Source organism: Cnephaeus nilssonii (assembly GCF_951640355.1).
Source record: "Cnephaeus nilssonii genome assembly, chromosome: 17".
Taxonomy (NCBI): domain Eukaryota; kingdom Metazoa; phylum Chordata; class Mammalia; order Chiroptera; family Vespertilionidae; genus Cnephaeus; species Cnephaeus nilssonii.
This window is the reverse complement of record NC_137088.1, coordinates 1,940,508-1,955,251: the sequence shown is the minus strand read 5'-3', so window position 1 is coordinate 1,955,251 and position 14,744 is coordinate 1,940,508. Positions and strand designations below refer to the sequence as shown.

Here is a 14,744-nt window from a genome sequence, read left to right as displayed (position 1 = left end):
TCAGTCCGCAGGCCGACGCTCTATCCACTGAGCCAAACCGGCCAGGGCCATTGTTTGATTCTTGTATGTGCCGTGACCAGGGCTGACCCGGCAGCCTGTAGGGAGAGGGTGGAGAGGTAATCCGGAGGCGCTCTAACCCACTGAGCCCCGCAGGGTCTGGCATCGGGGTTTTGTTTGTTTGTAAGCTCCCCAGGTCACTCTATGTGCGGTCAGATGTGAGAATTACTGTTTTAGAGCCTCTTCGTATAGTATTAAAACGTGGCCAAAAGGATGTGTTTCTGAGCAACAACTGCGGTGCGCACATGCTTCACAGCCCACTAAAGACGTTCACAAGCTCTCCAAGCCCCGCGGCCCTTCCACGTCACAACAGCGCCCACGCGCCTCTCTCTCCCGCGACAGACGCCTCCGGTGCGCAGGGCGGCGGGGCCGGGCGGCGGGTCTCGGGTCCACGCGGGATCGGGACTTGGAGGAAGCGCGGGGCGCGACCGGACGCCGGAGAAGGCGCGGCGGGGCGAGAGCGCCCCACCCAGATCACGCCCGGCCGGGGCTCTGCGGGGACCGGACGCCCCGCCCCCCGGCACCGCGGGCGCCCGCGCTCTGCGGACTCCATTTCCCATCATGCAGCCGGAGACGGGCAGGGTCGGGCCGGGAGGCTGGAGCCGGGCCTCCGCGGGGAGAGGCGGGCGAGGGCAGGCTTCCTGGGCCGGCGGCCGGGCGACGGGCGGGGGCGGGGGCGGTGGTCCGCGCTGTGGCCATGTCGGTGTCCACAGGGCGTCGTGGCCCCGCGAACCTGCGCTCTCAGTCCCGGCCCGGCCCGATCGCAGCGCCCTCCCGGGGGTCCGGCAGAGGGCAGTGACCGGCGATCGCTGCGTCCTGGGGCCCCCCCAGACACAGGTAGGTCCGACTGCCAGCCCACGTGGCCTGGGGGCGCCGGGAGACTGGAGAGCTGTCATCCTTGGAGGGAGGGGCTTGGGCGGCAGGTGGGGGAAGGGGTCCTGCCCTCCGCGCTGCCTTCTGCGGCAGGAGGACAGGTTCTCTCCGGGGGGGTCCTTTGGCCGGTTGGTCCCCAGCTGGGGGATACAGAAGGCGAGGCCTGGAGCCCCCCTTTGGCTGCGAGGGCAAAGTCCTGGAGGGGGCAGTGGCCAGGAAGGACCCGCCCCCCAATGCACACATTCCGCCCGCAGAGTTCTCGCTCCAAGATCCGCAGAGGTGACTGGGCTGAGCGGGGCAGCCCCTGAACAAGACTGTCTTGGGCCTTGGGCCTCTGCCCACGAGGGTGCTCTGACTCCTTGTCGGGCTGCCCCTCGTCCTGGGTGAGCCACCCTCTCTGGGCTCGAGTTGGCTAGGGGGGGCGCACAGCGCGCCTTGGTTGGAGCGGGGAGTGGCGGGTTCCCGGCGACGCTCTGCGCCTGGAGGAGGCACCCTGCGGAAGCACCTACTCCCCGCCTCACCTGGGCCCGGTCTGCACCCTCCCCCAGGCCACGCCCCAAAGGGTCAAGGCTGCAGGGAGCTCTCTCTAAGCAGGAAGAGGGGGCCAGCGGGGAGGGGCTTTGGCCCGGCCCTCCCCCCCGCAGGGCGGGCACCTGAGGGAGGGAGGCCGGCCTGCTGGCGGCTCCTGTCACAGCTGAGCACCTTTAGGCCAAGCACCCGGGGCGTCCGGAGAAGCTGCCTTAGGAGGCCCCAAGGGAGCACCTCCGCTGGGCCTGGTTCCCAGAGCCCGCTCTGCCTCAGCCGCTTCAGGCGCAGCCTCGCAGGCGCTGGCGGTCCAGGCTATGGATCCAGGGGCGCTTGGGCTGGCTCTGCTCCCTGCCTAGTTTCCAGGGTGAGTGTCTGGAGAGCTGTTTGCTTCATCAGGGCACCTGGCGGGGTCCCCAGTTGGCCTTGGAGATGCTGAGATGCTGCATGGTCTCAGGTGGCAGGGCAGCTGCGGTGAAGGGGGCGTCCACCAGCCCCGGCCAGCGGACCCCACCCCCACTCCATGTGGGTACTACTCCGCCAGGCTTGACTCGGACACCTGAAGCCACAAGGCAGTGGCCCCCGGGGACATTGGAAGGCTGCTGTAGACCTTGTTGGGATCTGTGAGCCCGAGATGCAAGGCCAAAGGACAGGAACATGTGGCGGACCAAGGAGTCCAACTTGGGAGAGACTCCCAGGAGCAGCAGAGAGCAAATGCATGGTCTGTTCTTGCACGTCCAGGGCCCAGGAGGAGCCCGTTAGCCTGGAGGAACGCCCAGCCCTAGTCCCATAGACAGCTCTTTGCCCCGTATCACAGGTGGGTCACGTCAGGCCAGAGCGCACTGGCTTCACAAGGTCAGAAACATGTTTTCCCAGGCCGGTCCACGCTGGGCCTGGCTGGAAGGGAGCAGACTCTCAGAGTGTTGTACAGGGCAGAGACCACTGAGGGAATCCGTGTAAGTACAGCTACACGTGGTTGAAGGCTAAGTCAGAACAGTCATCATGTGCGAATGGCAGCAGCTGAGTGTACCGTGCCTACCCTGCACCGGGGTAGCCAGATTACATGGATTATCTCATTTAATTCTCCACAGCCCGATGAATCTGTATTACCACTGACCCATTTCATAGATGAGAAAACTGAGACTTATGAAAGCAAACCAGGTTAACTCAGGTCCCTCTCCAGAGACGTTCCTGACACTCGATTACTAGCGGGGACAAGTCTTCCCTGCAGGCAGGGCCTCCAGAGGCCACACGGCAAGTGCCTACATATCCAGAAAGAAAACGATTGCTCAACTCTGTTTTAAAAAATAGGTGTTTATTGATTTCAGAGAGGAAGGGAGAGGGAGAGAGAGAAACATGGATGATGAGAATCATTGATTGGCTGCCTCCTGCACACCCCTCACTGGGGATCGAGCCCACAACCCAGGCCTGTGCCCTGACTGGGAATTGAACCGTGACCTCCTGGTTCATAGGTCGGTGTTCAGCCACTGAGCCACGCCAGCCGGGCTCAGCTCCATTTTGAATGGAGCACTGTGCTTGTTGGGATGTTCAGTGAAAGGTATCAGGACAGAGTTGTTTCAATGCCCAGCTCTCAGGCCTCCTTCCTGCGGTGACATCGGGCCAGGCACTTCCTCCCCCATCCTGCTTCCTTCCTCTCCAGAGCTGGCCCGGAGGAGCGCCTGCCTCCGAGAGCAGTGCTCAGGAACAGCAGACTCCATCCACATCCCTTAGTGGCTGCCTAGGCATTCAGTGAGCTTTACCTGCTGTTACCAGTTTGTAAAAAAAGTTACCTTTTATATACATTAGAAAAAAGAAAAAAGACTAGAAGGAAATACACTAAAGTGTGAACAGTGGGAAATGTGCATGGGGGGAAATGACATCTTTTCTTTATACTATTTTTGGCCTTTCCAACCAAGTTTTCGACAATGAATAGATAACCATGAATTCTTCCTTTTCTGATCAGGAAAAGAACAAAGAGAGAGAGAGAGAGAGAGAGAGAGAGAGAGAGAGAGAGAGATTGAGCCCACAACCTGGGCATGTGCTGTGGCCGGGAATCGAACCTGTGACCTTTCAGTGCACGGGATGTTACTCAACCAAACTGAGCCACATAGGTCAGGGCAACCAACTTCATTTTCTAGAGGGGAGTACTCAGAGGCCACCCCCAGAGGACTGAGCTGGGTCCTGGGAGGGACACTTCATCGCTGTTAATGATGGCAGTGTTCCCTGCCAATAGCGCCTCCCCTTCCTCTGGATGATGCCTTTCGTTTGCCCACAGGAGGTCCGAAGGGATGGCTGCTGACATGCAGAGGAAGAGAAGCAGCGAGTGCCCGGACGGCACACTGGCTCCTGCAGATGGGCAGAGTGTGGAGAGAGCCGAGAGCCCCACCCCAGGGCTGGCCCAGGGAATGGAGCCAGGTACGGGCAGGGTGTGCACGGCTGGCCGCTAGCGCAGCCTCCAGGTCGGCCTGGATTCCCTCCACTCTCTCCCTCCCAGGCCATGGAGTGTGTGCTCAGCTCCCTGGGCGTTGTCAGAGGCTGGGGGTCCTGGAGGACCGAGCTCAGTCTGCTTCCCGCCTTCCTCTGCGCACACGTCGGCCGGCCATGCTCCCCGGGCTGTCTGCCGCCAGCCTGGGCTCCTCCCTCCCTCCCGTCCGCAGTGAACCTGCGGGGCTCCGCTCCCGCTCTCGGTGTGAATGTCGCCTCCTCGCGAGGCAGTCCTGCTCTGTACAGAGCACTCGTTATTTTGTAATTTCATTTTTATGTACGTGTTGCCCATCTCTCTCTGAGCTCTGAGCACAGAGCAGTTGTATCCTCAATGCCTAGTCCAGTGCTGAACTCATAATGGAGACCCAAAATATATCTGTTGAGTTATTCTGTCAAAAAACAAGTCAGAAGAGGAAGACTGACAAGGTCCCTGGGGGAGTCACAGGCTGGTGGGCCCTTTCAGCGGCGTGGCCGTCTCCCCGGGGAGAGTCACTGCGCACAGGAGGCATCCAGGGCAGGGGGACCGGGCACACCGCAGTGAACGGCCAGCTTCCGGCCGTGGGGGGAACCCCATCACAGTTGGGGAGAAGGACAGTCACCGACAGGAGATATTGAGGAGGGAGGATACAGTGCTGGGCTTGGCGGTCAGGTGAGGAGGACAGGTGAGGAGGGAGGGATACAGTGCTGGGCTTGGCGGTCAGGTGAGGAGGACAGGTGAGGAGGGAGGGATACAGTGCTGGGCTTGGCGGTCAGGTGAGGAGGACAGGTGAGGAGGGAGGATACAGTGCTGGGCTTGGCGGTCAGGTGAGGAGGCAGCTAGCATCTTTGCCGAGCGCTGACAGAGCAGGCCGTGCGAGGGGCTGGGGTGCCTGCCGGGCGGAGGGAGGAGCAGGTGCAGACGCCCTGGGGTCGGTGGGCGGTGTTGAGTGCCCAAGGAGCAGGTGGACAGAGGCCCGTGTGCCTGGCACGGACAAGGCTGTCCGATGAGAGTGAGAGGCGGGCGGACAGCAGCTGCCCCCGCCATGAGGCCTTGGGCCTGGCCCCGTGTGGTTGGCGGAGGAGCCTGGTGGCCAGCGAGTCGCAGGCGGACCGCAGCAGCGGGAAGAGGGACTTGCCTCACGGAGACAGGCAGCCACGCTGGCGCGTCTGGGCGACGCCTTGCTGTGAGGGGCCGGCGGCGGCGGCGGCTCTAAGCCTGGTGCTCTCGGCTGGCAGGTGCCGGGCAGGAGGGTGCCATGTTCGTCCACGCCCGCTCCTACGAGGACCTGACTGAACCGGAGAATGGGGCGGCTCCCGGGGAGAGTCCCGAGGAGGGTGCTGGGGGGCCACCCCCGCTGCCTGCGGACATGCGCCAGATCAGCCAGGACTTCAGTGAGCTGAGCACCCAGCTGACAGGCGTGGCCCGGGACCTGCAGGAGGAGATGCTGCCAGGAAGCTCCGAGGACTGGGCGGAACCCCCGGGGGCCTCGGGGAGACCGGCCACCGAGTCCCCCAGGGAGGGCGCGGGAGAGGGGGACGAGGAGGCCGCGGAGGCCTGGCGGCTGCACCAGAAGCACGTGTTCGTGCTGAGTGAGGCGGGGAAGCCCGTGTACTCGCGCTACGGGTCCGAGGAGGCCCTGTCCAGCACCATGGGGGTCATGGTGGCCCTGGTGTCCTTCCTGGAGGCCGACAAGAACGCCATTCGCTCCATCCACGCAGGTGAGCCACCTGAGGGGGCTGGGAGGGCGCCCCTGGCCATGGTCCCTTCCCAGCGGGGTGGACTCCCCGGCCTAGAGGGCGGGCTGTGCTGTGCGGCCCAGGGCAGCCCCCCCACTCACTGTCTCCAGGTCTCATCTGAGCAGCGAATAACGCCCTGGCCGCCCCCGAGGGCTGTGGAGGCCAAAGGTGGCTCTGATGTGGGCTTTGCCCTTGGAGAGAGTGGGAAGCCTGGGGAGGTTACCCAAAACCCCAGGTCCTGAGGACCCCCCCTCCCCCGGCTCTTGTTGCCATTTAGCACAGGAATGCGTGCTTTTCTGAAGTGCTTCCGCTTTCAGCTGGTGCTAGTCTGTGAGGCAAGTTGCAGGGACAGGCCCGGCTCCCTCAGGGAAAGGGGGCCTGAAGCCCCTACTGTGTGCAGAGCTCAGAGGGAGGGTGGAGAGGATGTGCAAGGAGGCAGCTGCCAGGAGGCAGGGCTCCGAGGGAGTTGGGTGAGGCCAATCCAGGAGGGCTTCCTGGAAGGGGCTGCAGCTGACGTCCCCCCGCCGCTCCCCCCCAGATGGCTACAAAGTAGTGTTCGTGCGCCGGAGCCCCCTGGTGCTGGTGGCGGTGGCGCGCACGCGGCAGTCGGCGCAGGAGCTGACGCAGGAGCTGCTGTACATCTACTACCAGATCCTGAGCCTCCTCACGGGCGCGCAGCTGAGCCACATCTTCCAGCAGAAGCAGAACTACGACCTGCGGCGCCTGCTCTCGGGCTCGGAGCGCATCACCGACAACCTGCTGCAGCTCATGGCGCGGGACCCCAGCTTCCTGATGGGCGCGGCGCGCTGCCTGCCCCTGGCGGCGGCCGTGCGGGACGCGGTGAGCGCCAGCCTGCAGCAGGCCCGCGCGCGCAGCCTCGTCTTCTCCATCCTGCTGGCGCGCAACCAGCTCGTGGCGCTCGTGCGCCGCCGGGACCAGTTCCTGCACCCCATCGACCTGCACCTGCTCTTCAACCTCATCAGCTCCTCCTCGTCCTTCCGCGAGGGCGAGGCCTGGACGCCCGTGTGCCTGCCCAAGTTCAACGCGGCCGGCTTCTTCCACGCGCACATCTCCTACCTGGAGCCCGACACCGACCTGTGCCTGCTGCTCGTCTCCACCGACCGCGAGGACTTCTTCGCCGTCTCGGACTGCCGCCGCCGCTTCCAGGAGCGCCTGCGCAAGCGCGGGGCCCACGTGGCGCTGCGGGAGGCCCTGCGCACGCCCTGCTACAGCGTCGCCCAGGTGGGCATCCCCGACCTGCGCCACTTCCTCTACAAGTCCAAGAGCTCGGGCCTCTTCACCAGGTGAGGGAGCCGGGCTGGGGAGCGGGCTGGTGGGGCCTGAGCGCTGAGGCAGCGGGGAAACTGACCACCCTCTGGGAACGGAGCGACACCCGGTCTGTTTCACTCTGACCCCTCTCGCCCTCCTCTCCACGGGCTCACACCCCTCGCCCTCCTCTCCACGGGCTCACACCTCGCCCTCCTCTCCACGGGCTCACCCCTCTCGCCCTCCTCTCCACGGGCTCACACCCCTCGACCTCCTCTCCACGGGCTCACCCCTCTCGCCCTCCTCTCCACGGGCTCACACCTCGCGCCCTCCTCTCCACGGGCTCACACCTCTCGCCCTCCTCTCCACGGGCTCACACCCCTCGACCTCCTCTCCACGGGCTCACCCCTCTCGCCCTCCTCTCCACGGGCTCACACCCCTCGCCCTCCTCTCCACGGGCTCACCCCTCTCGCCCTCCTCTCCACGGGCTCACACCCCTCGCCTTCCTCTCCACGGGCTCACACCCCTCGCCCTCCTCTCCACGGGCTCACACCCCTCTCGCCCTCCTCTCCACGGGCTCACACCCCTCTCGCCCTCCTCTCCACGGGCTCACCCCTCTCGCCCTCCTCTCCACGGGCTCACACCCCTCGCCTTCCTCTCCACGGGCTCACACCCCTCGCCCTCCTCTCCACGGGCTCACACCTCGCGCCCTCCTCTCCACGGGCACACACCCCTCACCCTCCTCTCCACGGGCTCACCCCTCTCCACGGGCTCACACCTCGCGCCCTCCTCTCCACGGGCTCACACCCCTCGCCCTCCTCTCCACGGGCTCACCCCTCGCGCCCTCCTCTCCACGGGCTCACCCCTCTCCACGGGCTCACACCTCTGGCCCTCCTCTCCACGGGCACACCCCTCTCGCCCTCCTCTCCACGGGCTCACACCCCTCGCCCTCCTCTCCACGGGCTCACCCCTCTCGCCCTCCTCTCCACGGGCTCACACCCCTCGCCCTCCTCTCCACGGGCTCACACCCCTCGCCCTCCTCTCCACGGGCTCACACCCCTCGCCCTCCTCTCCACGGGCTCACCCCTCTCGCCCTCCTCTCCACGGGCTCACCCCTCTCGCCCTCCTCTCCACGGGCTCACCCCTCTCGCCCTCCTCTCCACGGGCTCACCCCTCTCGCCCTCCTCTCCACGGGCTCACCCCTCTCCACGGGCTCACCCCTCTCGCCCTCCTCTCCACGGGCTCACCCCTCTCCACGGGCTCACCCCTCTCGCCCTCCTCTCCACGGGCTCACACCCCTCTCGCCCTCCTCTCCACGGGCTCACCCCTCTCGCCCTCCTCTCCACGGGCTCACACCCCTCTCGCCCTCCTCTCCACGGGCTCACCCCTCTCCTTTATTCCCCGGCGGCCCGGAAACGCCCGATGCACCGGGGAAGGAGCTGGAACAGAAGTCTCGGCCCCTTGTCCTGGAGTCTCTCTGCCTCAGGGGTCGCCGGTCCAGCCCAGGATGCGGGGCTCCTCCCCTCCTCCAGCAGAGGGCTGAGGCCAGATGGGGCAGCTTCTGCCTCCCCCTCACCCCTTTGGGGTCCAGAGAGTTCCCAGCTCACCTTCCTTCCCTCCACTTCAGGCCTGTCCCTCCGACTTGGGCACTTAAACTCCTACGGGCCGCTCTCAGCGAGGCTCAGCCAGGATGCCATGAACTTGGGGGAGGTCAGGCCTCCAGGCTGGGTGGGCCCAGCCCTTCCTGGGGAGTCTGCTGTGGGGGGGAGACAGGGCCGGTCCTGGGGGAGCATTTGGAGGGTAGGACACTGGCGGCCAGGAACAGGTGCTTCTGGATCTCCAGAGCAGGCATGGCGGGCAGGCCTTTCACACCCACTCCCCCGCCTCCAGCCCGGAAATGGAGGCCCCGTACGCCAGTGAGGAGGAGCAGGAGCGGCTGCTGGGCCTCTACCAGTACCTGCACAGCCGAGCCCACAACGCCTCCCGGCCCCTCAAGACCATCTACTACACAGGCCCCCACGAGAACCTCCTGGCCTGGGTAAGGCGGCCGGGGCGAGCCGGGCTCCGGGGGCCTGGCACGGGCGCAGGGCGTGTCTCACCCGGGTGGTCACCCTGTGCCCCTCCTTCAGGTGACAGGTGCCTTTGAGCTCTACATGTGCTACAGCCCCCTGGGGACCAAGGCGTCCGCCGTGGACGCCATCCATAAGCTGATGCGCTGGATCCGCAAGGAAGAAGACCGCCTCTTCATCCTGACGCCCCTCACCTACTGACGGGAACGTGTGTGGGCTCAGCGCCCCTGCGCCCTCCGGGCCGCGGGAGCCGTGGGAACTCAGGTCAGGCGGCAGGCAGGGACTGGGGGCGTGCATTAAAGTGCTTCGGGGAAGACACGTGTCGGCCTCGGCATTGGTTCCCTCGCTCACTCACTCTCGCTCACACACAGACACCGGGGCTCCGCCCTAGCCCCGGCCCGCCCTCTCTCCCTCCCTCCCGCCCTCCCTCCCTCGACCAGCATCAGGCCGCAGGAGCTCAGCGTGGGACCCTGGGCTTGAGCTGTTTTCATTCCGCCGAAGTCCCCCCACACGTAAAGGTTTCTCTAGATCCCACTGGCTTTGCCCCTCCCAGCCCTTCCCCCACACTCAGAGTCCCCTGTGCCTCCCCTCACCCCTGCGTGGGCCCCCAAGGACCACCTAAGCACGGGCAGCCCTGGCTGTGGCCCTGCTCCATGGGCTGCTGTCGCTGGGCCGGGGCAGGGCTGAACAAGGTGGGGACGGTCAGCCCTGGCTGTGGCCCTGCTCCATGGGCTGCTGTCGCTGGGCCGGGGCAGGGCTGAACAAGGTGGGGAGGGTCAGCCCTGGCACAGCTGGGGCCCAGGGGGCTGAGCAGGGAAGGCCCAGCCTCGGCCACTCTCCTGAGACCCTCCCGGGGCAGAGCTCAGGGCTCAGTGCAGGGGCCTCTCGTTCTGCCACAACGTGACCACCTCCCTGGCGGGGGCGGCGGCAGTGGGAGACAGGAAGTGTTTATCAGAACAGCGTCCACTGTCTACGTCTTCAGACTGGCATGAGTCACGCTCCTCAGCCTGAGAGCTGGGCCAACTATCTGCGCGGAAGCCAAGCCATGTGGAGTGTCCATGTGGGTGGCCTCGGCGAAGGCGCACAGAAGGTCCTACTCCACTGTCCCAGGAAATGGCAGCACAGCCCTGCCCCTGGTCCCTCCCTGCTCCCAGGAGAACGAGGATGGCAGCAGGCCACCTGCCCGGGTCCCCAAAGCCCTCGGGAGCAGCCACAGCTTCGCTGCCTGCCCTGCACACAGGCCCTGGCGGCCTTTCTGCCAGTCTCCTGCTGTTCTTCCCCTTGCTCCTGCCAAGGCTGCAGCCCCTGCCTCCGGGCCGGGGCGGCCAGGCCAGAGTCCCCGCTGCTACGGTGTCAGCAGTCGACCGAGCTGCCCTTGTTGACGGTCCTGACCCTGCCGGACTCGGCTTCTCCTGCCCGTCCTGGTGGGTGAGGGGGGTCACAGTGAGAGGAGTGTGTGAACCTCGGAGAGCGGACACCTGGGGGGTGGGGTTTATCTGGGGGTCGGGGAGGGATGACGGGCAAGCAGGGAAGGTGCTCCTGGGGAGGAAGCAGCATGTGCAGAGGGAAGGACCTGGTAGGACCGGTTCACAGCGAAGCCGGAGGAGTCTTCAAGGCCTCGGGCTCTCGACTCCAGGTGAAAGCCCGGCGGGCGGCGGGGAGCCACAGAGGGTGCTGCCGCCGAGGTGGCGGGTTCTGCGTGGTTAGGGAGGCCCCTGCTGCCTCTCGGTGGTCTCTGGCTGAGGAAGAGGCGGGCACTAGTTCTCGAGGGGAGGGCGAGCCCAGAGCGGGCAGAACGGCCAGCGCTCCTTCGAGGTGGCAGCTGGGCGGCCCTTGGACAGGCCGTGAGCCAGGCAGAGGCCAGGCTTTGTGAGTTCCAGGGGAGCCTTGGGCGCTGCAGGGCCCTGAGCTGGCTTCCCCACAGGGCTTGCTGCCTCCGCCTCTGCAGCTGGGGAGGGGACAGGCGCTCCTGCGGACACCGGACACCTGCGCCCGGTGACCCAGCTGGAGGCGAGGAGACGCCGGCCTGGGGCAGCCCGCAGCGTGGCCACACGGTGGCAGCAGAGAACCAGCTGTTAACGGCTGCGCTCCACCCGGAGGGGAGGGCCGGGTGACTCAGTGTCTGGAGGTGGGACACAGGTCCTGGGAACCCGTGTCTCGCCCTGGCTGGCATGACTCAGTGGTGAGAGCTCAGCCTGCACACCAAAGGGTCGCAGGTTCGATTCCAGGTCAAGGGCGGGCCAGGGTCCTGTGCGGGAGGCTGTGTGTGTCTCCATCAATGTTTCTCTCTCTCCCCTTCCCGCCCACGTCTCTGCTCCAGGCGGAGAACATTTCATTCCGGGTTTGCCCCGCCGACTACCTTTAGACACGGTGGCTGCGGAACACGGGAGCCGTGCCGTGATTTTCCGTGCGTGTGTACTCATTTCCGGCCGATTCTGGTTAGAGAAGGGAGTGCCTTTACATCACCCCCGGCCCTGGGCTCCCCCGGCACTGGGTGTGGCCACACAGGTGCTCCTTCCGCTCCCGGTCACCACGTGCTCAGCATGGAGGCAGAGTCCAGCACTAGGAATGGGGGAGGGGGTCAGTTATCCAGAATGAACTACGCTGGGGTGGATGTAGCATAGCGTCTGTGAGACCCCAACAGTGGAACTGGACTGCCTGGACCTGGAAGGCTCCCTGGAGGAGGTGCCACCCACGCTGCAGAGGAGAAAGGGGAAGGGTGCTCCTGGAAGGAGGAGCAAGGAGTAGGGGCGGGGAGAGGAGGTTACAGCTCCGAGGGCCAGGTGGGGTCCTGTTGGGCTGAGGGCTCTCTCTCCCACCCCCCTCACTCTTCAGAGCCCTGGTGTTGTAGGCGGAGCAAGGACGACGGGCCAGGAGCAGGTCACCAGGACGGAAAGCCCAGGTGCTTAGCAAAGGACAGTTGTCGGGGGGGCCTCTCCCCCAGGTGCCTTTCCCTACTCTCGCACATCGCTGGTGTGGACCCCCTGACCTTTTCTCTCTGGAGATAGAACATCTAGGCCTCAGTGGTATTTCCGCTCCAGGCCCCGATAAGCAACAAAAGCAGCTGACGGTGACGGCAGGCCCAGCTGCATTGATTACTGACCCCTGCCGGGAAAGGACTCGCCCCGGAAAGCTGCCGGGTAGTCCACTGAGCTCTTCTGAGGGGACCTCCTGCAGCATCTCCACCCGAATCGCCACCCTTAAAACCCTTAGGACCAGGCCCCAGGCCTTCCCCCCCCCCTCTCTCCCCCTGCCTGCCCCAGGCACGTAGCCATTAGCTTCCTCACTCCCAAGCTCCTAGGGCCATTCATTGACCACAGCGCCTTCCCTAAGCCCATTTCTTCTGGGAACTACTTTCCCACCTCTGTGACTTACCAAACAAACCATCTCTTACGGTTTGGGTCTCGGCTCTGAATTCTTTCCCAGCCGGAACCCAAGACCGAGGTTGCTGCGCCCAGGTTTGGTCTCACCCCACTGGGGAGACAGAGCCAGGCTTCACAGGTCCTCAGACCAAGGCCATCCTGCGAGTTTCCCCGCCCTCCAGGGTCCAGGCCCCCCGTGGCTGAGGGGGCTGCGAGGTGGAGGGTGTCCCCCGGGGCCCCTCTTTGGTGTTAGGGGGGACCGGCGTCAATGTAAGAAATGTTCAAACCTGTAGAGAATTTTTATGAGTTTATTTGAGCCCAACTGATGACAATTGCCAGGAAGTAAAATCTCAATGGATTGAGAAAATGCTCCAGTAAATGGCAGTTTTCCGGCTTATTTTATACATTTAGAATGTAAACGCAAGAAATGACCAAACCTGTAAGAAATTTTGAGTTTATTTGATCCAAACTGACAGCAGTTGCTGGGAAGCAAAATCTGGATAGATTGAGAAAAAAAAAAAACTCAATGGTTGAGAAAATGGCAGTTTTGCACTTTATATATTAAATATATTTTTATTGATTTCAGAGAGGAAGGGGAGGTAGAGAGAAACATCAATAATGAATCAGTGATTGGCTGCCTCCTGCACGCCCTCTACTGGGGATCCAGCTCACAACTCGGGCATGTGCCCTTGACCGGAATCGAACCCGGGACATTGGCGGGTATAGGATAGTTAACAATGAACATGTGTAGCACACAGAGATGGGGCCCGCAGATAACAATGAGGGTGTCTGTAGTCTGTGCTCTCCCTCTGGGTGCCCTGAGGGGTCTGGAGAGGGATTACTCAGACCTTCCAACGTTCTCTTAGGCGCAAAAAGAAAACAGACAGACTCAGTTCAGGTAAAGATTAACCTTCGTCAAAGATACCGGCCTAGACAGGACTTCCCATCCTGACTCACTGTTAGGAAGTTTTCATTTCAGACCATCCTTTGTGGTTCCTTTTGGTCTCTGAGTTTGTAAGGCCACCACGAAGGCCTCCCCTCAGCTTGTCAGGGTTAGTATGTGACCTCCTTTCCCACAAGGATCAATGAGAAGCTGTAGGGAAGGTGACTTGAAATTCATTGGTGCTAGATTAAGGGGGAGGGAGAAAGCAGAGACACACAAACTTTTTTTTTTTCTTTTTAGAATCCTCATCCACGGATATGTTCTTACCATTTTTTTTTTAGAGAGAGAGGAAGGGAAAGAGAGAAACATCGATCAGTTGTCGACCAAACCCACAACCTAGGTACGTGCCTTGATCCAGAATTGAACCCGAAACCTCCTGGTGTACAGGACGACGCTCTAACCAACGGAGCGAGCCACCCACCCGGGGCCAAACTCCTTTTACGTGGATAGTTAATAATTAACGTGTACAGTACACAGAGCTGTACTTGGGGAACCAGCTAACAGTGAGGGGTTCTGGGGCCTCGTGCTCTGTGCTGTGTGCGCTGGGGGTGCCTGAGGGGCTCAGAGGCTCAGGGACAATAGACGGGACCACTTCAGGGAAGACGGACCTTGTCAAGGCAGCTCCAGGCTAGGCTGTGACTGCGCACCAGGACCCACTTCCAGTGGGAGTTTATGTTCAGACCGTCCTGCGGTTACTTCAGGCTCTGAGCTTGTAGGGCCCACCTGCTGGCTACCCCTGGGCTTGTCAGGCCAGTTAAGGGGAGATAAGGGGGGAGGGGAGGGGCGGAGGTCCAGGTGAGAGATGGCAAGAGCAGACCTAAGTTGCCTCCTCTCCCCCCCACGCCTCCTTACATCCAGTCTGGGGGGAGAGCTCTGGGCTACCACCTAGTGAGACTACATCCTCATTAAAAATAAAAATAAAATAAAAATATATACACACATATATATATATATATATATATATATATATATATATATATATATAAATATTTTATTGATTTCAGAGAGGAAGGGAGAGGGAGGGAGAGAGAGAAACACCAATGATGAGAGAGAATATTGATTAGCGCCTCCTGCACGCCCCCTACTGGGGATTGAGCCTACAGCCCCCGCACGTGCCCAGACCAGGAATTGAACCGTGACCTCCTGGTTCCTAGGTCCGTGCTCAACCACTGAGCACACCGGCTGGGCTGCACCCTCATTTCTGAGGGAGACTTGAGACCCAGCAGGTTAGGGGTGCCCGCTTCCCCCCAGCAGAGGCTGCTGGAGCAGAGCCGAGGGGAAGGCCGGCACGGCTCCCTGCCCCACATTACAGCGTCCACACCCTGAGGCACCGGGAAGGGGGCCGGAACTAGGGCGGGGCCTCCACATCAGCCCCTCCTGACTCTGCTGTCCAGCCAGCCGGCCCGGCCTCCGCGGGTAACCCCTCCGTCCGCCCGTCCACAGGCCGGC

General features: G+C 63.1%; 1 protein-coding gene across 1 annotated transcript; it reads left to right on the top strand.

Annotated features, from left to right (window-relative positions):
• Positions 1-673: 673 nt before the first annotated feature.
• MON1A (MON1 homolog A, secretory trafficking associated) lies at positions 674-9,559 on the top strand. Its single transcript, XM_079794867.1, has 6 exons — positions 674-894; positions 3,731-3,870; positions 5,155-5,637; positions 6,194-6,959; positions 8,812-8,959; positions 9,051-9,559. The coding sequence occupies exons 2-6, from the start codon at positions 3,744-3,746 to the stop codon at positions 9,189-9,191; spliced, it is 1,665 nt and encodes a 554-aa protein (XP_079650993.1). The 5' UTR covers positions 674-894; positions 3,731-3,743; the 3' UTR covers positions 9,192-9,559.
• The last annotated feature ends 5,185 nt before the right edge of the window (positions 9,560-14,744 follow it).